The sequence below is a fragment of the Mercenaria mercenaria genome, chromosome 15, assembly GCF_021730395.1.
Source record: "Mercenaria mercenaria strain notata chromosome 15, MADL_Memer_1, whole genome shotgun sequence".
In the NCBI taxonomy this organism is placed as follows: Eukaryota; Metazoa; Mollusca; class Bivalvia; order Venerida; family Veneridae; genus Mercenaria; species Mercenaria mercenaria.
Genome location: NC_069375.1, coordinates 23,914,550 through 23,938,721, shown reverse-complemented (window position 1 = coordinate 23,938,721; position 24,172 = coordinate 23,914,550). Strand labels below are relative to the sequence as shown.

General features: G+C 33.5%; 2 protein-coding genes across 2 annotated transcripts in view; both read left to right on the top strand.

Annotated features, from left to right (window-relative positions):
- LOC123548479 (synaptotagmin-1-like) overlaps positions 1 to 24,172 on the top strand; it is a 157,643-nt gene that overhangs the window by 73,285 nt on the left and 60,186 nt on the right. The gene's annotated exons all lie outside the window — the stretch shown is intronic.
- LOC128548736 (heat shock protein beta-1-like) lies at positions 20,180 to 20,659 on the top strand. Its single transcript, XM_053524130.1, has one exon. The coding sequence runs from the start codon at positions 20,180 to 20,182 to the stop codon at positions 20,657 to 20,659; it is 480 nt and encodes a 159-aa protein (XP_053380105.1).

Sequence of the window (24,172 nt, the reverse complement as noted above, 5' to 3'; positions counted from 1 at the left end):
TGAAATCAATTTTGAATTGTTAGTGTAATCAGTATATATAAACTACGGTGTGCTTGCAAATATATCTTGAAATATGAACACTTAAACCTATGCTTTGAGGACCGAATAATTGAAAATTGAACAAATCCAATTTATCGGTCAAACAAAGTTAAACATGTTGTGCTTTCTCGGTCATTTTTGTCTTTTACTAGCTTGCATATTGACTGCGGTTACGTAATCTAAGACAGCAATCTTTAACTTTAGACTATCTTACCGTATTGTATGTGTGTATAATTTATTTATTTATTCGTTATTTAATGACAACTTTGTACTCTCATAAAGTTGCGTTCATGATAGTTTGATTGTCTGATAAATGTTAAGTTCATTTAAATAAATATGTCTTACAAAAATAATAAAAGTATTGTTTATTATTTTTTATTACAGATAATAATCGCTTTTATCATTTTACATTACAAGGTGTCTACAAATATGTATTTTGTCGAATTGATTTAATATAGGAGGAAATAGTCATGCATTATGAACATTTTATTGCCTCGTTTGATGATTTTTGAAATAAATGATCAGGACGATGTACATATTATTTCTGGGGTTTAGTTTTTTTTTTAAGTTTTCTAATATGACTAATTATGAAAGGTATACCTTAAGATACAATATCCATTTGCTTCTTGATACATATAAGATATCTGGTTGTTTCTTTTACCGTTTGATTATCAGATGCAATAGTCCACTCATGAAAGTGTAAAATAAGGTATTCACCGATAAAAGATATTTTGATCTTACATTTGAGAAAAAAAGAATTCTTTTTGTTTCATTTCTCTGAAATGGAACTTTAACATTTTACCAATGTGTCCGCTAAAAGTAGTGTGCTCACTCAATATGTTAATCCAAACAAATGATGCTGCATACGTATTATAATGTGAACAAATTTATATACTGGAAAAAGTGACAAAAACATTTATCTTCCCAGACTAAAACTGATCTATATTAGAAGTCACGCACGACGGACTAGAGTTTTCTATCAAAGTATGCTAATTTGATTTAAGAATCTACCATAATCTTCTGTCTATAGCTGGGTTTTGTCCTACTTAATTTTAAACAATATGGTAGTCTAGACTGAAAGACGCGGACGTATACGTCTTATGTGTTTTAAACCCTTATACTAAATCATAAGCATCTGCTGTAATTACGTGAAACATTTTAGTCCACCTTCCCGTATATGAAGATCTAAGAATAAAAAAATTAAGCATTAAAGTTACTGCAACATGCAAATCTACACCATTTGGAACTTCAGGTTTACGTTTTACAAGTAAATTTTGAGCCTATCACCCAAACTTCAGTACAATGTTTTGTTTTGTAACACTTCATTAACGCTTTTTTTACAAACAAAGAATCACAAGTTCTGGGAGTTTTGAGCAATGATAATGCACATCATTTTGTTTTTGTTAAGCCGTTATTTTAATTATGTCAATGTTTATAAACATCAGTTACACAGTAAGCATTTGTGTAACACTTTTAAAAAAGACATTTTCACCGATTAGCTTTTTGTGTAATTTACTCCTAACACTATTTAACCAGTGGAAGACTGCCATGGAAATTAATCTAACTTACAATTTACTCTTATGTATGGAATATCCTCCTAAATTAATCTAGATGAAAGAGTGCTTACATGTCACTAACGCAACGACCACCATTTGTCAAAAAGGATTCTCTGTTGATTTGTGGGAAAGAAGATTCTTAATTAATAGACATGATTGCAAAATAAATTAACAATACCTCCAAACATTGCCCGCCCGCTTAGCTCACAAGCGAGAGCGCAGTTCTACGGATCGCAGGGTCGTGAGTTTGGTCCACGGGCGAGGCATATGCTCTCCAGGATGAATTGATAATTTTTAAGACATTGTGTCTGAAATCTTTCATCTTCCACCTCTGATTTATACAATTGGGGATGTTGGTAGCTGTACTGGAACACTGGTTAGGTTAACTGCCAGCCGCTACATAACTGAAATACTGTTGAAAAACCGCGTTAAACCTAAAACAAACACATACACCAACTCAGTTTGAACATCCAGAGAAGGGAGGCAACACTCAAGGATATTGTTTTAGACCACTCCCGTGATTGTCTAACTTATATACATTATTTTTTAACGCACTAGTTATTGGAGAAGTTAAGATTTTAAACATTACTGAATTATCTGCTAAAAGTGTCCATTAATAATACCAAACGACTCCTGCACATAAATCTACAGTTTTGAAACTAAAAAAATGAATTTTACATTTGAACCAAATGCAGTGTTCTAAATGTTGACATAGCGGGTGCTTATCTAAACACATGATCCAAGTCCCTGTGCAAGTATGACTATCATCCAATTAATTTAAAAAAAAAAAAAGAGTGAAATTCGATGTTTCTTTCCACGATTGAAGTGCAATCTTAACCACCTTTTTGTGACTGTGTTTGAACCCAGCAACTCAAGGTTTAAGAAGAGAATCTTACATACTGGCCACATTATCTCTTCCATGGATTTGTGTTATAAACTTCCAACATTCCTGTATAAAATGAAAAATATACTTTCAGATTCGAACAATCAAAGTAACATACTTGTCTCGACAATGTATATATATCTTGATTAAATTAGAATTTTAATAAAATTTTGCGATATGTAGTGCATGAATAAAACTTTCCAACCTCCCAGTATGTGCTACAATCAACGCAATGAAGTGCATTTTGTACACTGCCAAAACTCCATACTAATAAGTGTGGAATGGGAAACAACTCGGGAAATTGTCAGTTGACATTCATTTTCATGGTTGTCCAACTTACACAATAAATCTATAATATAATTATTGAGTTATCAGAGAGCCTGAGAAAACGATACTTTATCTTATCATTATTACGTGGTTCTATATATAAATCGTCGGTACTCAGTTTGTGCTGTTGACCGGTCTATAGTTCGATATTAAATTTTGCTGGGTTAACGTCAACACTCACTTTAAGAAAAAAAATGGGTATATACTCTGATGTCATGTAATAAAACACATTGAATTCAGACCTCGGGCAATAGTTTTGACTGTTGACCGGCAAGTCATTCAAAATGTGTATACTAAATGAAAGGACTGCAGGTCAATTATCAAATTATTTGCCCTCGGTCAGGCATCAGGATTACATATAAGTGTTTTCTCAATTTTAACAAAATAAACCTCACTGTTAAAAATATTTTCAAAACATAAAACCTTAAGTAATCTACATTTATGCACTGGTTTTTGCAGAAGGACAATGTTTGGTTGGCTTTCAGTGTTGTTATACTTTCTGGTCGGAATAGAGTTCCGCTTGCGGGTGCTAGGAGGGTGAGGTGTTGCACATTTCATAACCTGTCATGAACAGACTCAATCAAACCGAGTCTGCTTTTCTTCTTTGTTGCATTATATGCTTCCAACGGATCGTTTTGAAGGTTTTATCTTCAACTGTATAAAAGGTTGGTAAGAATTATTTCTTGAACACAACTTGATGTCCAGAGATAGATTCAGCGCTGTTTGCTTTAGATGTCGATGATAATTTTGTGTTTCTAGAATGATTGTTCTAATAGGCCTAGTGTGGTAAATATTTTCCCAGAAGGCCATGTGATGATGCTGTAGGATGTGTACATCAACATCAACACGATTGTAAGCCATTTTATGAAAATAAAGACAGCCAACTAAATTGTCTTGTAGATCGAAAGGATTTCCATTTCAAACAATTCAGTTATTTGATAATGCGCCTGGGAATCTTGATATATGTGCTAGTAGGTAATCTGGAAGCGTGTCTAACATTTTCATTTTTCTTGTGCTGAGCGGCATGTGGAGTTTCCACTTTTTCTATTTTGAACATTTTCCATTATTACATGGCTCCTTATACAAATCGCCTTCTCGTAGTCTGTGCTGTATGACCGGTCTATATTTAACACAGGTTTATTGGACTTATAAGACAAAAAGATAAAAGTATAATTCGGACCTCGGGCAATAGGTTTGATTATTGATCGGCAAACCATTCCGTGAGTGTATAGTATATCAATATGGCTTTCAAGACATGGATCTTAGACTATATACTAGTTTTCTAATGTAAAAGAACTTTGGAAAATATTCTATTGCAGTGTAGTATGCCACGCAATTGTATCAGATTCAACCACGGAAGATGGTGTATGTCAGAAGCATGGTATATGGTTGAAACAAGTTAATGTTGATTCAAAGCAATCCCATAATTCTTGTACACTCGTACTATGAAGCTTAATTAATGACCAATTCTTCAATACAGTCCTATTTGACTTAACTCACTAAACACTATTGCTTGTCTCTTTTTAGATTGACTAAAATGGAATGTAATGGTCACTTAAACAAGGACTAATCTTCACTTCTTGCAAGATAGAAGGATTTGACATATACGCAATTTCTTGTACCAATAATTGTGTAAGGCAATAAGAGTCTACAAAATAACACATTTTCTGGATGCAGGGATTACTTTGCCAATTAATGTCACATGGATTGAGGTTCCCTCTAATAAGAGCCGTACGAGATCTAATTAATTGTTTTGTAAGTCTCATTGTAAGTTCAATGACATTTTTACATCAGTTTTACATGTGAAATCTCTGTCGGGCTGTATATGTAACGGACGCGTATTCGTGTTTATCTTTTAATGTTATGTTTACCCAGACTTCAGACTCAGGTTTAAGCTCAGGTGGTGAATGACTCAAACATTTTAGACTTCAAAACAAAACAATATACCTACATCCCCTTACCGTCCTTTAAATAACATCAGAACCATAGAATAATACTCCAGAAAACCTTGAATTTGTCGTTGGACTTCACAATAATTAATTCCATCAAACAACATAAGATTTGAAATAGCAGCGTAGATATTAGTACTGCGTTGTATTAGTACTGCGTTGTATATGATGATGATGGGTGTGACACGTTGCATATTAACTGTTAGCAGTATAAAAGTTGTCAGTACTGGTGAATGAGAGCGATCAAGAAAATTGTGATCGTTTGAAATAGAAAAAGTCTGTTTTGCATACTTTACCACTTTTATAATTGTTAAGCTTCTTTCTTCAGTTTGCACTTTATCAACATCATTTAAGTACGGATACGTGTTTGAACACAGATACCATTATATACTAGACAGATTATGACTACCTAAAAAATTACCTTAAGGTGAATCTTATCATTCATTTCCAGTATTGGTTCAACATGGTCCCGCGTTTGATTATTTCGATCAATATCAAAAGAAGTCACATCTTTGAAATGTGGTTGGATTGTCTTGTGCGTCTGGGAACAAATTCTTGCGAAAAAGCCGTTAATAAGCTAGAATGTCAAACTCTATATTGCGTCCTCTCAGATTTGAACAGTATATATAATATGTATCTGTTGCTTTCAAATATATGGACGTTATCAGTATGTAACCCAAACGCCTTTTAATGTAGTATAATGTACATCAATTATTGTACAAGAACTATCAAGACCCGAAACGGCAAAACTAGCAAACGGATTGGGAGCAAGCAGAAGTCTTCTTTCCCCGCCTTAGACAAAGGGCTGACGACTGGAGGCTGATGCAAAGTTATAATTCAAACGTGTTATTTATTTAAAATAATTAATTTAACTTTACGGTAAAATGCTACTATCTCATGTCCTCGTGTTAATGCGTGGCATCCACACAACACAAGAGAAAATATGTCGTTCATCGTTCTATTTTTGTCGTGTTCTCGAGCTTACGTGCAGGCAGGAGCACCAATGTAAGACCACGACATGGTTGAAACGAGCCATCATCTTTGAAACTGTTTAAAAAATAAATCTAATAGAAAGGGGCAAGGTACCTCCTGTTGAGTACTGACTTGTGAAACTGTTTGATTTTAGTCAGCTGTTGATTTGAGTTCAGCGATTGATGTGTTTGTAATGTGTTTGTAATTATCACGGTTACAACATTGTTACATTTTTCACAATTGTTGGGTTGCTTATAATTTGCACTTCATTATAATTCCGTCCGTTTAAGAATAGCTCTGTGGAACTCTGAACGTTCAGAAGACTTCCCTTGTAATGCTGTAGGTTTATTAGGACTGTCGGGTTTAGCAGAACTGCCAGTGAAGGTCTGATGGTTTAATTGGACATTCAGTGGTATTCTGAAAGTTGCATTTGACTTTAAATGATATTCTGAGGTTGAACTTTCCGTTGAATTCTAAGAATCCACTTGGACTTTCAGGTTAAGTAGAATTTTTCGCTGAATTTTGAAAGTTGAATAGGACTTTCCGTGACATTCTGAAGGTTGGAAGGTTAATTATTTGCACAGAATACTAAATAGCACGTCCTGAAATTGTCCTCATTTGTTTTTTTAAGGATTGAAGACAGAAAAAAACGTTATTACTCGGCTTTAGACAGTTATCTACAGTACATATGAGAAATGGCTGCGTTAAATTTGAAGGTTTTATATATTTTGTTACTTTTAAATTTTGTTGACATTATCAGTTACCCAAGTAAAAGGATTGTCTGTAAATGTGGGACGTGATCCGTCAAATGTGGTAGAAGATCTATCAAGAAAAGGCCATCAGACGAATAATTTCAAGTTTCAAGTTTCAAGTTTATTAGCAATCGGCAAAACATTTGCCTTTGGCCATTTACAATAGTGATATCTTATGGCAAAGACAAAAAATATATACACAAGACAATTTACAAACAGCAAAAGCACATAAACGCACAAATACAATCATCGATCAGTAGACATATCAAAATCAGTTTTCAAGAGTATTTTTACGTAAGCATAGCGCTTCTTTCACAAATCTTGCAATATTTAGCAACCGTGTTCTATTTTGTGTTGACATTAATGCATTGAATTTTTGTATGCTAGGCCAGGAACATCGACTTAGATACTTTAATCTGACACATTGATACAGAGGGCAGCATAACATAAAATGGTATTCAGATTCTATCATATTTTGTGAACATAATTTGCACAATCTGTTTTGTCTGTCAACATTATTGTATCTACCTATTTCAATTTCTAAAGAGTGTGAAGATAATCGTATACATGTTAATTGTTTTCTTAATTTATCGTTTGCTATAACATCGAGATATTTTTCGAAACAAAAATCATTCTTATATTTACAATAATAATCTAATTTTGGCATAGAATTAATACAGTCCCTCCAGTCTTGGACAAATTGATCTCTTATCCTTAATTTAAACAAGTTGTCATAGTTCATACTTCTATCAAAACTGGGTCTAACATTTGCAAAACCAAGGTGATCAACAATTGAATTTAATCTACTTGCCCAGCAAACAGTAGTAACATTATTACATAAATCATTATACATTGAATACACAGGTGCGTTATTATTTTTCATCATCTTTATCCAAAATTTAATAGCCCTTTCCTTACAAATAACAGACAAAGGAAATCTACCAAGTTCGCCTAATACAGCATAGTTTGGAGTTTGGTATTTTACACCAAGAACGTATTTACAAAAACGTATATGTAATTTATCAACATCTTTGTAATTAGAAATACCCCATACTTCACAGGCATATGTTAAAATAGGAACGATTATTGAATCAAAAAGTGATAGCTTAGTTTTAATATCAAGTTGTAATTTATCAAATACACACAACAGATTATTGTACACCCTAAGGGCTTGATCGTGTAATGTTCTAACCGCATTTGCCATATTTCCAGCGTACGTAAATTTAACACCAAGATATACAAAATTATCAACAATGTCAACTTTTTTTCATTATTTATGTAAAATTCTGGATAAACATTTTGTTTTCGTTTTTCAAAAACACAAATCTTAGTTTTATTCACATTGATTTTAAGTCCCCATTTGAATAATGATGCACAGCATCTATCTGAGCTTGTAAACTACCAGGATCAGTGGTAAACAGAACTATATCGTCGGCAAATAAAATCATATACATGGATAACAGATCATAATCTTTGTCAGTTAAGGTACTAAAATCAATATTTTCAGCAATGTCATTGATGAACAATATGAAAAGTAAGGGTGATAATGGTTCGCCGTGTTTTAATCCAATTGTTACGTCAAAAAAATTGGACATATTCATAGAACTAGACATTTTAACACATGCTTGTACATTTTATATCATTTTTATGTCATTTTATCATATTGTGTAAGTTTTACAACTAATTCCGATTGTATAAAGTTTTGTCCACAGTGCATCTCTATTAACGGTAATCAAAGTCTATCTTTGATTGTCAATAAAGAATGCACCACAGTTTAGACTTTTTTGAATAACACTTTTTGTAGTAAACAGACATGTAATATGAAAATAGCATCTGCCGTAGACCGACCATCACGAAAGCCATATTGGCTATCATTAAATATATGTTCCCTTTCGCACCATTTATTGATACGGTTTCTTAATATCAACGAGAAAATGTTTCCAATAACATTTACTAAGGTAATTCCTCTGTAATTTGAGAGGATATTTTTATCACCCTTTTTGTAGATTGGACAGATGACACCCTTAGACCATGCCTCAGGATATATACAATTACCATAAATGTAGCTGAACATTGTACATAAAAATGGCGATATTACACTATTTGCATCTTTAAAGAAATCAGAAACATTTTTATCCAAGTCACAGCTTTTATAACGATTCAGAAGACGTATAGTTTTTTCTACTTCTTCGATAGAAATAGTTCTATCGAGACATTCAATATTAACAGGCTCATCACGTACATTGTTTAACACATCATCATTCACATGGCCCTGATTTTTATTGGATAAATTTTCGAAATGATTTTTAAACTCCTCTAGACTAACACTGGAATCAAGACTATTAGTAGATTTATACTTTTTAACATACTTCCAGAATTTACGTGGTGCTTTTTTACTCAAATTAGCCATATTTGCTTTTTCTTTATTATAGAATTTATATTTAGCATCTCGTTTAACCTTTGAATATTCATTTCTACACTCAAGCATATATAATCTGTTTTCATCAGATTTTACAGTAGATAGTCGACGTTTAGCATCATAAAATTTATTTTTAGCAATTTTACAATCATAGTTAAACCATAGCGACTTCCGCTTCTTTGGTTTTGGACTATTACTGAAAATTTTACCATAGCACGAATAATGAAACGAACTACCTGACGGAGAAAAGCACAAGCCTGCCCCTGTCCCAGTCCCTGCACCTCTACCTGCTTTGGAGGGACCAAGAGAAAACGTATCAATATAAAATAACACGAAACTGCGAGTCTCAGAACAGATTTTCTGGACAGCTGAATTGTGTCAAGAAAGTTTAATGAATTACGTACGTAATGCGTCTTACGTAGAGGATTTTTTTAATAAACAACACTCTTTTGTTTATTTATGTCAGTATTCAATTTTTTGGATATAATGATACATTATTATAATTGTAGCAAGCGAATGTTTTATCACTTCTAGAAAATTATTTGTACAAAAAAGTAATGAAACTACAATAGTAAATAATGCAGTTTATGTAAATAATGCAGTTCATGTTTTTATAACAAGGGTGAGGGTATAATTCAACGTCAATAAGTGAGGCGTGACTTTCCCGCTATCCTCGGCGTTTACCGCAATATTGTTATGAGCTAAAAGTGCAGACACGCCTCGATACATAAATCTATAATATGTATCATTTTTGTCGGACTGAACTCCATGCCATGTAAAAAGAAGTAAAATAAAAAAGCTAAGTTTAAAAATTGGAAACTTTCTAAAGGAATCAGAGGTCTGTTGTTTGACAGGATATTTTGTTTTGACATTTTAATTTTTATGACCAGGAGTATCTTCTTTAATGTGTGCTTATTTGTAACTGGAAAGTTAAGCATTTTTAATTGTACACAATGGCCTTAGTTTTTGGTTTTATAAAGTAAAGTGACACAATAAATGAATGAGAAAAGAATGTTTATTACTAAGTGAGTGAACGTAAATGTCATAAACGTAATTCAGGAAATAAATTGGCAATGTGATATAACCTGTGGATGACATTCTATTTCATTGTACTGGACAGGTTAATATATGGTAAAATAATGAAATAACAAGGGGAAAAGATATTTGAGCCGTGCCTTTGGAAAACCAACATAGTGGGTTTGCGACCAGCATGGATCCAGACCAGCCTGCGCTTTAACAGTTTCTCTAATTGCAATAGGCTTTAAAAGCGAACAGCATGGATCCTGACCAGGCTGCGCAGATGCGCAGGCTGGTCTGGATCCATGCTGGTCGCAAACGCACTATGTTGGTTTCCTCATGGCGTGGCTCATTCAATGTTTGGCGTAGTTTTGATGACATAAAGAGCCAAAGTGTGACTTTAAATTAGCAAACTGTTTGAGAGTAGGCAGGGAGTAAGCAGAAGTCTGTTCCGCCTTAGACAAAATAGACGATTGGAGGCTGATGGAAAATAATAGTCCAAACGTGATATTTATCCAACATTATTACATCAATTTTACGGTAAAATAATCCTTCTTGTCGCGTGGCGTCCACACAAGCACGAGGACACGACAAAACAGGCTGTCGAGAGAAAATATGTCGTGTCATCGTTCTACTTTTGTCGTGTACCCGAGCTGTCGTGCAGATAAGAGCGCAAACATGAGAGCACGACATTGTTGAAACAAGCCGCTATATTTGGAACTGTTTAAAAAATAAATATTATAGAAGTGATCAAGGTACCTCTTGTAGAGTACTGACTCGTTAAATTGTTTGATATTAGTTAACTGATAATGATAATTCACATATTTGATGAGTTTGTAATAAACACGAATCACATCAACATGCTGTACCATTTTTTCACAATTGCTGGGCTCTTATAATTTACACTTCATCATAATCATTAAAGTGCATGTTCTTGTTATTTCGCATTGATAGGGAGATCACGTTAACCTGTGGAAATAACCGTTATGTTAAATTTGATAAACATAACTATCTGGTTGGAGTGAAACCAGTTCCTAAATGCCATAGTAGTTTGAGGAAAGAGAAGATGTGTGGCAAAGTTCTACTTTCTATGACATCTGAAAGTTGATTATTTGCGCTAAATGAACATATTAAAATATATATTTTTTGTTTTAATGACTAAGAAAGATAACTTAAATAGCAAGCTTGGTTATAAGATAATCTCTTCTAAGACTTCAACAGTTAACATTAAGAAATGGCTGGAACAGATTTTAGGATTTTATGGTTGTTCTTGCTCTTAAAACTGTGGACAATGTCTGTACGTCAAGTCAGAGGATCACCTGTTAATGTTGTACATGATCAGTCACGACAAAAACGTTTATTATTGACGAGCAGGACAAAACAAATGTCTAAACCCACCCCTGTACAAAATGACTTGTACAAATGACTTGAGACTGACGGAAAACTTCCTCGTGGAAAAATCCGATCCAAACCCTCGATGACGGAACAAGAAAATGTATTTTACAATTTGACGTACGTCAATTTAAACCGGAGGAGATTCAAGTTTGGACGTCTGGAAACTCTCTGATTAGTGATAAAGCTAACGGGACAGATGTAAACAAATCTGTCTTCAGGGAGTACACGAGGTCGATTGTGTTGCCGAAAGACATCAGTCCGGAACGTGTAACATCTAAGTTAAGCAGTGACGAAGCACCTCTACCTGATTTGAAAAACGTATCTTCGTAAACACAACTTCATCTGAAAAAATCATTTTATGAAACCGACTCGTGATAGTTAAAATGACAAATGCATTCGATACAAACATGTAGTAAAGCAATTCTGTATTTAAAATTTCTAGTGAGCTGCGGTTATCGTTTCTTTAAAATATAACGAAAGAAGGTATTTTTAAAGTTTAGCTTTGTGATGTCATTAGTATTTGCCATTGAAAAGAAAAAAAAATATTTTAAAACGCGAAGGACCAATCCGGGTTGTATAGAAAAGCTTTCCATATGATTCTTATCGTCAAGATGAAAACCAAATGTGTTTTGCAAAATGCACTGGTGTTAATTCATGTTTGGCAACTTATAAAGAGTAGACAAAACTGAAAGATCAAGATAAAAATCAAGTTAGATATTCATAAAGCTTTGTTTGTTTGCAGTCTTAAAAAGACCTTGGTTGGTGTGGAACAAAACCGTTTCACAGTAGGTATAATAAAAAGAATTTTAGAAGATGAGCTACAAAACATACATAAGACGGTTTTACGTGATGCGCAATGACTCGATACGGTACGTTGTATCGTACCGTCGCACGTCGTACAGTTCCGTCTCTCATCCCGTCTTTTATTTTATTACATACTAGACAAATCCAAAATTAACTTAACTTGTATGGAATAAATCAATTGCTTGTCGATCACCTTACGTCATCTCACCTAAGTCTAAAAGGCATTTAACGAATTACGCATACATCCCACCGTATGACGCTCTCGAAGAACATTATTCGGATGGGAGCGTAATGCGATGATACAACCGACGTAAACAACAATCACTGGGGCGTTATTCTAAGGTAGAGTTGTATAGTCGTACGCTGCATGTACATAGAGGATATTACATGAATGTTTTTTTTCATATTGAATTTATTAAACGAGTTGAATAAAATGATAACATGTGAGGCTCTGCGTTTTATTCAACGAGTTTAATAATAATGTATTTTTTTATCACATACTAGTTTTTCATGCCAAAATGTAAAATATTCTTCTTTATTTTATGCTTATTGGTGAAATACTGGAAAATAGCAGTGAGATATAAATCTATATCACTCACAGTGCCGAACTTCTTTTTTTCCAGATAAATTATCTCCCTTGAAATATTTTCTTTAATTACCTCCCTTTGCTGCCTTTAAAATTACTGGATTATACTAATATTAAGCCATACACGAGGCATGAACTGCTAGACAATCGTATATAGAACTGGCTAGCTATAATTAAATTTGCAAAAGAAATAATGTTACCTTTGTCAGCTTGGTTGCTTGGCCTTGCCATTCATGTAGCTACAGATCTGTTTCCTCTACTTTTTTTCTATTGGTTCACTATCGTATGGTAGATTTTACTGGCGACAGCACATTTAGTTGGTTGTTGTCTTAGTTAATTATCACAAGACATCAATTCAACCTTACGTAATATGCCAGCATTTTCGTCGAAGTGCTTTCCCACTCCAAGCCCAGCCAGTTGTGTTCCAACTTCCATCCATTTTGTTATGCTATGCATCTCCTAGATCAATATTTCCTAGCTATTTCCATTGAATCCATGATGATATTTAATTCTGCAGCTTGATATTTCAAGGACTTACGCATATTCCACAGTTGTTTAGATTTTTCGTGTTTTTTTTTTAATCTGTTTTGGTAAACAAAGCAAGCTTCCGGTTATTCAACAAACTGACGGATTGACCCGAAAAGTTTTAAATATGCTTCTACTTAACTATCGGCATTTGTCAATGTCTCTGTTAGCCGCGGTGTGTATTTTTTACACAAAATATTTAAATGCAGTTTTTGTTTTTAAAAACAAAATGGCGTCGTGTTGATTTAATGAACCTAATCACTAATATTCGATATTAATGTGCCTAAGTGTCCATGGTAATTTAGCGGATGTATCATATTTAACACGGTAGCTTAAATAAATCCGAATTTCGTCATGAAATATTGGATTTATATGAACATTTATGCACATAATAAACAGAAAATTCGTTGATCTTCACAAACTAGCATAAAATAAAAAGAAAATTTGTTTGTTTGCAGTGAGATATCGAAATATATCATCACCGATAAGGGAGACAATTCTGATATTTTCACTCAGGCTCCGCCTTCGTGAAAATATTCAATTGTCTCCCTTATCGGTGATGATATATTTCGATATCTCACTGCAAACAAACAAATATCCTCTATTTCTTTAGCTATTATAAACAAGTAATAGACGTCAAACATGTGATAAACATAATATAAACGTGACGTATTTATAAACTTATGTATGGACTTTTCCCACAAACATTGGAAACTGGCACTGTAAGGGACTTACATTGCCCGTGTTTAGTAAAAAAAAATGTCGTCTCCTTAACAGAAAATAATGACATTCAAATCAATTTTGAAACTCCTCATTTCTGACAATGAGATGAGAAATTATACACACCAAATGAAAAATAATAACAGAAAGGCAAATATAAATTCAATAATGAATGTATACATACATACACGTGATATAAGAAACAGTCTATTTGCAGATACATTGAAAGGTGACGTTGTAACAGAAAACAGATACTTGCATGTGTGTTATACCAAAATAAGCATTAGCAAACATATTTAAGATATTTTTTTCATATATTATACTGTCCAAACGTGGTAACTATCTAAAATAATTGCCTGAAGTTTACGGTAAAATGCTACGTTTTCGTGCCCTCGTGTAAATGCGTGGCGTTCACACAAGCACGAAGAAACGACAAAATAGACCGTCAACATGAGCTGTGTCATCGTCCTACTCGAGCTGTCGTGCAGACAGGAGGTCGTACTTGTTACCAAAAGACATCAATCCGAAACGTGTAACACATAAGTTAAGCAGTGACGGGATATTGACAATCGAAGCACCTCTACCTGCACTGAAAAACATTTCCCCGTATAACTTCATCTGTCAAAGCTGAAGAGTGGTAGTTAAGAACGTTCTGCGGACTACAGAATGTGGGCGTCATAAAATGACAAATACTTGCTGGCTTTTTTTCTGTTTTTTTTTTAAATATCTAGTGAGCTACGGTTATCGTTTCTTTAAACTATTGCGAAAGTAAATATTTTTAAAATTTCTGTTTTGAAATGCAGTTGGTATTTAGGATAGAAAAGAAAAATACAAAATTCTGTTTAGACGCGAATGATCAATCCGGTTTGTATGGAAATGCTTTAATTTCATATATTTCTTATCGTCAAGATAAAATCCAAATGTATTTTGCTAAATGCGCTGATACTTAGTCATATGTGGCAACTTTAACTAAAGCAATTATAAAGAGTTGACAAAACTGAAAGATATATATACCAAAGGCTAGATAATATAATAATGTTTTGTTTGTTTGCAGTCTTAAATAGACATTTGTTAGTGCGTTTAACAATAGTTGTAATAAAAAAAGATTTTAAGAAGATGAGCTACAAAACATACATAACGGTGCGTTGTATCGTACCGTCGTGCATCGTACCGTTCTGTCTCTTTTATTTAATTACATGCCAGACAGATCTAAAATTAAATTGTATGGTCCCAGGAATAAATCATTTGCTTATCAATCACCTTACATCATCTCGCCAAAGCTTAAAAGCATTAATTAAACGGATTATCCGTATGGCGCTCCCGAACAACATTATTCGGATGGGAGTGTGTTGTGGTGCTACAACCGGCGTATAAAACTATCCATTGAGTGTTATTCTGAGGGACCATTGTACAGTCCTACGTTGCATATACACATACATAAACGTCACGTATTTCAAAAATTATTCATTGCTTTTTCCCACAAACATTGAGAAATGTCACTGTAACGTACAGACAAAGGATATTTGTCCGTGTTTAGTAAACAAAATGTCGTCTAAACAGAAAATGAAATTTGAATAAATTTTGAAATTCATCATTTTTAACAATGGGATGAGAAATAATACAAACAAAATGAAAAATAATAGGAGAAAGGTAAATATAGATCCAATAATTAATGTATACATACATACACGTGATGTTAGAACAGTCCCTTTTCCGATACTCTGAAAGGTGACGTTATACTTGTACGTGTGCAGTACCAAACTAACCTTTAGCAAACATATTTAAGATACTTTTCTCAAATATTTAAATGACTTTTTACAGTAAGAATTTCTAATTTTGTCATCGCTACGTTTTAACGTCAAATATTTGCACTGACATGGCTAATTATTGCTTAAAAAATAACATTTATCATTAAAAGGACTTTAAGATAGTCTTCTTATTAACGTAATGTGCACTGTATCCAATAGTATATAGATGATAAATAATGTCATTTTATTTTGTAATGTGTCAACCCAGAACCCTTTAACTTTTGTCGAAATAGAGAAAAAACAGAAATGATATAGGCCTCACTACATCAATGGTAAAAAAGTCAGGTAATGGACCCGTGATGACAAGTGATTATGTTTTCTCGTTAGGCAATGTGTTCAATGTGCACAGGGCTTTACGGAAAGAAAACGGAGAGTACCGAAATCGCAATCAGAAAATATATATTTTCCGTCCACTACCTTAACTATCATATAATCTAGAATAAAATATGCATCTAGTAAATAAAACGAATCATGTAATGTTGTTACTGAAATGCTTAATGCACACATGCTGCAATGTAATGATGTGACCTTGTGTCTGATTTGAGGAGTTGTCAGTACTGATGGGTGAAACTGTTTGTTTTTTTTTTTGTGTTAATTACCGTGCACTGTTCAGTGAATGATGCATTGAGAAATTTGTTTTGATGTGGTTCTAATTGACATGATCGTGTCGACTTGCTTTACTTTTTTATGATTGCCTATTTGTTTCTTTCTCAATTTGCGGTTTATCATAATTATTAAGGTACAAATTCGAGTTCATTTATGTAATTGTAATGAATGATTAGAAAAAAGAGTAAATTTATTGTTGTGTTGAACCTATTTGGACTAAACTATATGGGATATATCAGTTCAATCGCCCGGAAATCACAGTAGTAGACGTCTAAGTTTCTTTTCAATATTTTTTTTCCGTAAGCGCTTTCAATGTTAAACACATATTCAGGCAGATACATTTCGAAGAAGATAATTTTAATTTTACTCTTTTTATTTCAAAATGTAACTGCCTGGAGATATGTTCAACATACTATAAGTTATTCTGAGCCTATTATTTTATGTCTTTATCAGCTTTCTTTTAGCTCGTTTTAACTAGCTACAAGTATCGGTGGCTAATCCGCCGTCCATAGCTTATCATCGACTTTTCTCTCATAATCTCAGCCTGTTCGTAGTTTGTGCTATATAACGGGTCTATATTCAACACAGGTTTACTGGGCTAATAAGACAAAAAAATAAATAAAAGTATAATTCGGACCTCGGGCAATAGTTTTGATTATTGACCGGTAAGCCATTGAATGAGTGAATAGACGCTTAATCGCCTGTTCCTTGTTGGTCTATATTCAACACAGGTTTACTGAGCTAATAAAACAAAAAATAAAATAAAATAAAAGATATAATTCGGACCTCGGGCAATAGTTTTGATTATTGACCGGTAAGCCATTCAATGAGTGTATAGTATATTAATATCGCTTTGAAGACATGAATCATAGACTATATACCAATTATTTAATGTTGGTTTAAAAATAGTGTTAAAATCTTACGACATGTAGGGAACAAGATAAAGTTGAAGTTACTTCAATGTCCAGATAAATAATTTAACTGGCAACAGACAGAAAAAGATTATGTTGAGTTTAAACAGTGGTAACTGGCTGTTTGCCCTTGGTTTTTGTATATTGTGGTTATCTGCTAACATGATGATATTGTGTCATGGACTTGCTACCTAACCACTATCAAAAGATTTACTAAAAAAAAGTGCAAACAATTTACACAATCTTTTGAAACTCAAACTTAAGACCGATCTGGACCTGCAGTCGTATGCGGATTTAGGGTTAAAAGTAAGAATTAGACATATAATCATAGGGTCTAGATGCAAGATCTTGAAGAACTTGTTATACTGTGTTGATGCGCCGTAAAACCCAAATAAATAACATAAATAACTTATTAGGGGACAATGTTGAAAATTGAAGACTTTTATTCAGAATAGTTTCATTTTATTATCGTTTTCACACACTTCTTTGACTTACAATAAAACTTTAGAAGAGTTGGTTGTACCTTGCAAATGGTCAGTTTATCTCACAAAAGTTGATCATATTGTCAGACTAAAAATTACTTAATTTGAATTTGAGCTTTGACGTTTTAAGTTTTGAAAAAAATAAAATGCTCTTTTGCTTTATATTCTCCCATGCAATTGTTTTAGGTTCAACCACGGAAGATACTGTTTGCCAGCAGCATGGTATATGGTTGAAACAAGTTAATGTTGATTCAGATCAATCCCATAATTCTTGTACACTCGTACTATAAAGCATGATTAATGACCAATTCTTCAATACAGTCTTATTTGACTTACCTAATTAAACACTATTGCGTGTTTCTTTTAGACTGACTACAAATAAAATGTAATGGTCACTAAAACAAGGACTTACCTTCACTACTTGCAACACAGTAGGATTTGACATAAATACGCAATTTCTTGTACCAATAATTGTGTAAGGCAATAACGGTCTAAAGAATAATATACTTTCTGGATGCGAGGATTACTTTGCCAGTTAATATCACTAGGATTGAGGTTCCTTCTAATAAGAGCCATACTAAATTAATTGATCTGTACGTCTCATTTTAAGTTCAATGACATTTTTACATGTGAAATCTCTGTCAGGATGTATGTTTATGGACGTTTATACATGTTTTTCTTTTAATGTTATGTTTACCCAGACTTCAGACTCAGACTTAAGCTCAGGTGGTGAATAAATTCAGCTTTTTAGACTTCAAAACAAAAACTAAAGTTACATTCCCTAGCAGTCCTTTAAACAACATCGGAATCATAGAATAATACTTCAGGTTATGACTAGCTTAGAAATTACCTTTGCGTAAAACTTATTATTCTCATCCAATAGCGGTTCAACATTGTCCCGTGTCACATTACTTCGATCAATTCCAAAAGTAGTCACATCTTTGAAAATTGGTTGGATTGTCTAATGCGTCTCGTAAGAAATCCTCGCGAAAAAAACTTCAATAACCTGAAATATCAAACTATATACTTTGGCCAGTTGAAAATGAAATGTGCAAGTGGTTACACCATAGAACCATGATAGACGTCTTGAATGCAAAAATGTAAATCTATTGGACTAGACTATCTGGTGTATTACAAAAATAAATGAAACCGTCCTCTAATTGCCATGAGGGCAGGGGATCATTATATGATTAAACATACATGAATGATAATATATACTGTCTGCAATAGTTTGGGACACCTTTTCAGCTCGAAAGAGTGAAAAAGTTAAAACTTCCCTTTGGAGGTTTGTTAAAATTAATTTAGAGTAGTTGCTTTCAATAACAGAAGATAGAAAACCTATTTAGTCAGCTCAATCATAAGACAATATCCACTCAGATTTGAACAGTATATTTATCAAGAAATAGCGTTGACAGATTTAAAGATTTCATAATTTAATTGCTGTTAAATATATGGACATTATCAATACATAACACAAACGCCTGCTTATATGGTACATAAAAATATTGTAAAAGATCTATAAGGAGGACGATAAAATTAGCAAACTGATTGGGAGTAAGCAGAAGACTGCCCCGCCCTAGACAAAAGCTAACGACTGGAAGCTGATGGAAAATTCTAGTCCAAACGAGGTATTTATCTAAAATAATTACCTGAAGTTTACGGTAAAATGCTACGTTTTCGTGCCCTCGTGTTAATGCGTGGCGTTCACACAAGCACGAGGAAACGACAAAATAGACCATCAACATGAGTTGTGTCATCGTCCCACTTTTGTCATGTACTCGAGCTGTGGTGCAGGCAGGAGCGCCAGCATGACAGCACGACATGGTTGAAACGAGCCACTATATTTGAAACTGTAAAAAAATGTTATAGAAGTGTACAGGCTACCTCTTGTAGAGTACTGACATGTGAAACTGTTTGATCTTAGTTAACTATTAATGAGAGTTCACAGATTGATAGGTTTGCAATGTGTTTTTAATTAACACGATCACATTAACATACTTTACCATTTTCAAAATTGCTGGGCTGCTTATAATTTGCACTTCATCATAGATATTAACGTATAGGATTTTTTAATTCGCAGTAATAAGGAAGATCACGTTAACCTGTGAAAATAACCGCTATTATAAATCTATGAATCAAAGTACTTGGTTCACCCATACTTTGGAGTGAAACCAGTTCCTAAATACCATGGTAGTTTGAGGAAAGAGAAGATGTGTGACAAAGTTCTACTTTCTATGACATCCGAAAGTTGATTATTTGCGCTAAACGGAACATATTAAAATAAATATTTGTTGTTTAATGACAAAGAAAGATTTCTTAAATAGCAAGCGTGAACATAAGATAATCTCTTCTTAGACTTCAACAGTTTAAATTTTTTAGTCTTCAACAGTTTAAATCAAGAAATGGCTGGAACAGATTTTAGGATTTTATGGTTGTTCTTGCTCTTAAAACTGTGGACAATATCTGTAAGTCACTCAGAGGATTACCTGTAAATGTGGAACATGATTCATTACGACAAAAAACTCAAATTATTGGCGAGCAGGACAAAACGAAAATGTCTAAACCCGCTCCTGTACAAAATGTTGATAACTGGAGACTGACGGAAAACTTCCGCATGCAAAATCCGATACAAACCCTCGATGACGGAACAAGAAAATTTATTTTGCAATTTGACTTACGTCAGTTTCTACCGGTCCGGGAGGAGATTCAAGTTCGGACGACTGGAAACTCTCTGACGGTTAGTGCTAAACATATCGACACAGATGCAAACAAATCTGCCGCCAGGGAGTACAGGAGGTCGTACGTGTTACCAAAAGACATCAAGCTGGAAACACTAACATCTAAGTTAAGCAGTGGAACATTGACAATCGAAGCACCTCTACCTGCATTGAAAAACTTTTCCCCGTAAACCTTCATCTGTGAAAGCTGAAGAGTGGTAGTTAAGAACGTTCTGAGGACTACAGAATGTGGATGTCATAAAATAACAAATAATTGCTGGCATTTATTTCTGTATATAAAATTATTTCTAGTGAGATGCGGTTATCGTTTCTTTAAAATACTGCAAAAGAAAATATTTTTAAAATTTCTGTTTTGTTATGGAGTTGGTATTTAGCACTGAAAAGAAAAAAACAATTTCTATTCAGACGCGAAGGACCAATCCGGTTTGTATAGAAAAGCGCATCGTACCTTTCCGTCTCTCATCTCGTCTCGTCTTTTATTTAATTACATACCACACAGATCCAAAATTAACTTGTATGGAACAGATTATTTGCTTCTCTATCACCTTACTTCGTCTCACATAAGCTTAAAAGGCATTTAACGGATAACGTATAAATCTCCTCCGTATGACGCTCCCGAGGAGCGTTATTCGGATGGTAGCGTAATGCAGTGATAGAACCGACGTAAACAATTATTCTTGGAGCGTTATTTTGAGGGACCGTTATACAGTCCTACGCTGCATGTACACCTACATAAACGTACCAAATTTATAAAATTATTTATGGCCTTTTCCCACAAACATTGAATGTGTTTAGTTAAAAAAATGTCGTCTCCTTAACAGAAAATAATGACATTCAAATTAATTTTGAAACTCATCATTTCTGACAATGAGATGAGAAATTATACAAACCAAATGAAAAAATAATAACAGAAAGGCAAATATAGATTCAATTATTAATGTATACACACATACACGTGATATAAGAATGTATCTCTTTGCACATACATTGAAAGGTGACGTTGTACCAGAAAACAGATACTGGTATGTGTATAGTACCAAACTAACCATTAGCAAACATATCTAAGATACTTTTATAAAATATTCAATTGACAGTAATGATTTCTCATTTTGTCAACGCTACGTTACAACGTCAAAGATTTGCACTGGTATTGCAAATAATTGCTTAGAATTAACATTGATTATTAAACGGACTTTTAAGAAAAGTCATCTAATTAACGTAATGTGCACTGTATCTGGTAGTATATAGATGATAAATAATGTCATTTTATTTTCTAATGTGTCAGCCCAACACCCTTTATCCTTTGCTGCAAGAGAAAAATACAGAAATACTACATGCCTGTAAAGTTGAACTATGCCGGAAGCAAAAGGTAAAGGAAGTCAAACAATTAACCTGTAATGACACTTGGCTATCTCCTTGTGGTTATGTTTTCCCGCATGTTTCGTACGTGAAAGTAGGTCAAGGTGCACAGGGCTTTTCGGAAGAAACGGAGAATGCCGAAGTCGCAAACAGAAAATACGACTAACCGATTGTCATTGCGGGTCCACTACCTTAAGGAGGTAGGTTACCTTAATATTTGTATGTGCGCATGCCCAACCGGAAGCTAACGTGACGATTTACGACGACTTTTACGACAAACTAGATATGTTTGTATATCAATTCTTCAGAAAATAAATCATAACCTGTCTCCGATCTGATGCTTATGGTTTAATAATGCTGAAATAATGCAGAAATGCTTCAAAACATTGTTGCCTTAAAATGACGTCATTGACGTCATGACGTTACGTGTCAGTTACCGCGCAAAACTGAAAGCTTTTATTTTGAAAGTACGTAATTCTGTGCATTTTCTTTATTTTAACTACTTTTATACAGCCATTATTTGCTGAAATATATTTATGAGTCTTTCACTCTGAATAATGATCAATATTTCCCTTCTTTTATGTAGTTATATTGAAATGTTATGTGGAATGTAAGAAAATGGATAATAGTAACTGATGTTATTGGGAATATAGTTGTGTGAAAGGTTGATTATTACGACCATTTTCAAATACATATTGGGCAGTTTGATTTGTAATACCTATATTTCAGTTTCCGTTGATAATTTGTTACTTATATACTAAACGTAAGCTCTAAAATTGTTCAAATTTCAGTAGAAAATTGCGGTTTCCTGAATTAAATTGATGTTACCATGGAAACAAAGCCCGTGACCTATATGTAAAATTCAAAAGCGTTGACACTGGTCTATTTAAGGAATATAGCTTCGGTTTTTTATTTGCATTTCAACAATATTCATGAGAATAATATCAGCATGCATAACGATTTTTCCATAGAAATGTCAGCCGAGGGGTACTGCTGTAAGTATTTTAAGCTGTGAAATTTGTTTAAATAAATGCAAATAACACGAAAATATTACTTACGTTAGAAATAAGATGTTTTAAAGCTACATTAACAAGAAAGACAATTTTATTTAATATTTTTTGAAAGAAATTACGATAAAAAGCAAGATATAAGCTATTTTAAACATCTCTGTTGCCATGGTTACTTTAAACTTTACGAAAAATAGGGTACCATGTAAAGTGCTTGGTATTTTGATAATAATAATACCCAAATATTTCATGTCGGTCATTAACAGAATGGCACTGAAGCCGTCGAAAAACCCGTTTTTATACATAGTTATTTAAAAATGAGAGAAAATGCGTTACCATGGAAACACGAGCCCCGCGACATTTTAAGCTTATATTAGAAAGCTAACGCGCAAACTAGCAACATTATCAATTATGCAGACTTCTACGGATAAATGAAACCAAAATACATTAAAAAATGTTAAATATCCGTTTCAATATAAAATACCTTTGGAGGGTCATGTACTTCAAACCTGGCTAAAAATTGTACTTAAAGGGACAGAGATTGAAATTGAGATTGTAGCAGTCAAAACATTTAATTACACAAAATACAAAATATTGCTGCGGTTAAACTAATTTGAATTTACCCTGGTAAAAAGGTAACCTACCTCCTTAACTGTCATATAATCTAGTAGTAAGAAAGACTTAATACACGCGTTCTACAGTGCGATGGTGTGACCTTGTGTCTGATTTGATGAATTGTCGGTACTAAGAGATGAAACTGTTTGATTTTGGTAATTACTGTGGACTGTTTAGTGAATGATGCATTGAGATATTTGTTTTTGATGTGTTTCTAATTGATAGGTTTACTTTTATATGATTGCCTATTACATTTTGTTTCTTTCTCAATTTGCGATTTATCATAACAATTAAGGTACAGATTTGCGTTCATTTAAGTAATTGTAATAAATGATTAGAAAAAAAGAGTAAATTTATCGTTGTGTTGAACCTATTGGACTAAACTATATGGTATATATATCAGTTCAATTGCCAGGAAATAACAGCTGTAGACTTCTGAGTTTCTCTTCTATATTTTTTTTTCTGCAAGCGCTTTCAATGTTGAACATATCTTCAGGCAGATACATTTCGAAAAAGATATTTTTACTCCTTTTTTTTCAAAACATAATTTGCTTGCAACCAGCTCTAAAAAATGGATCTTCTGTACACTTTTTTTGTGAATATTTTTATTGACTTTTCTAAAGTTTTTTGCAACGTTTTGCTGACGCCTTATGTGACCATGACCTTTTGATATGACGTCTCATTTAGGCAAACTTTTTGCCA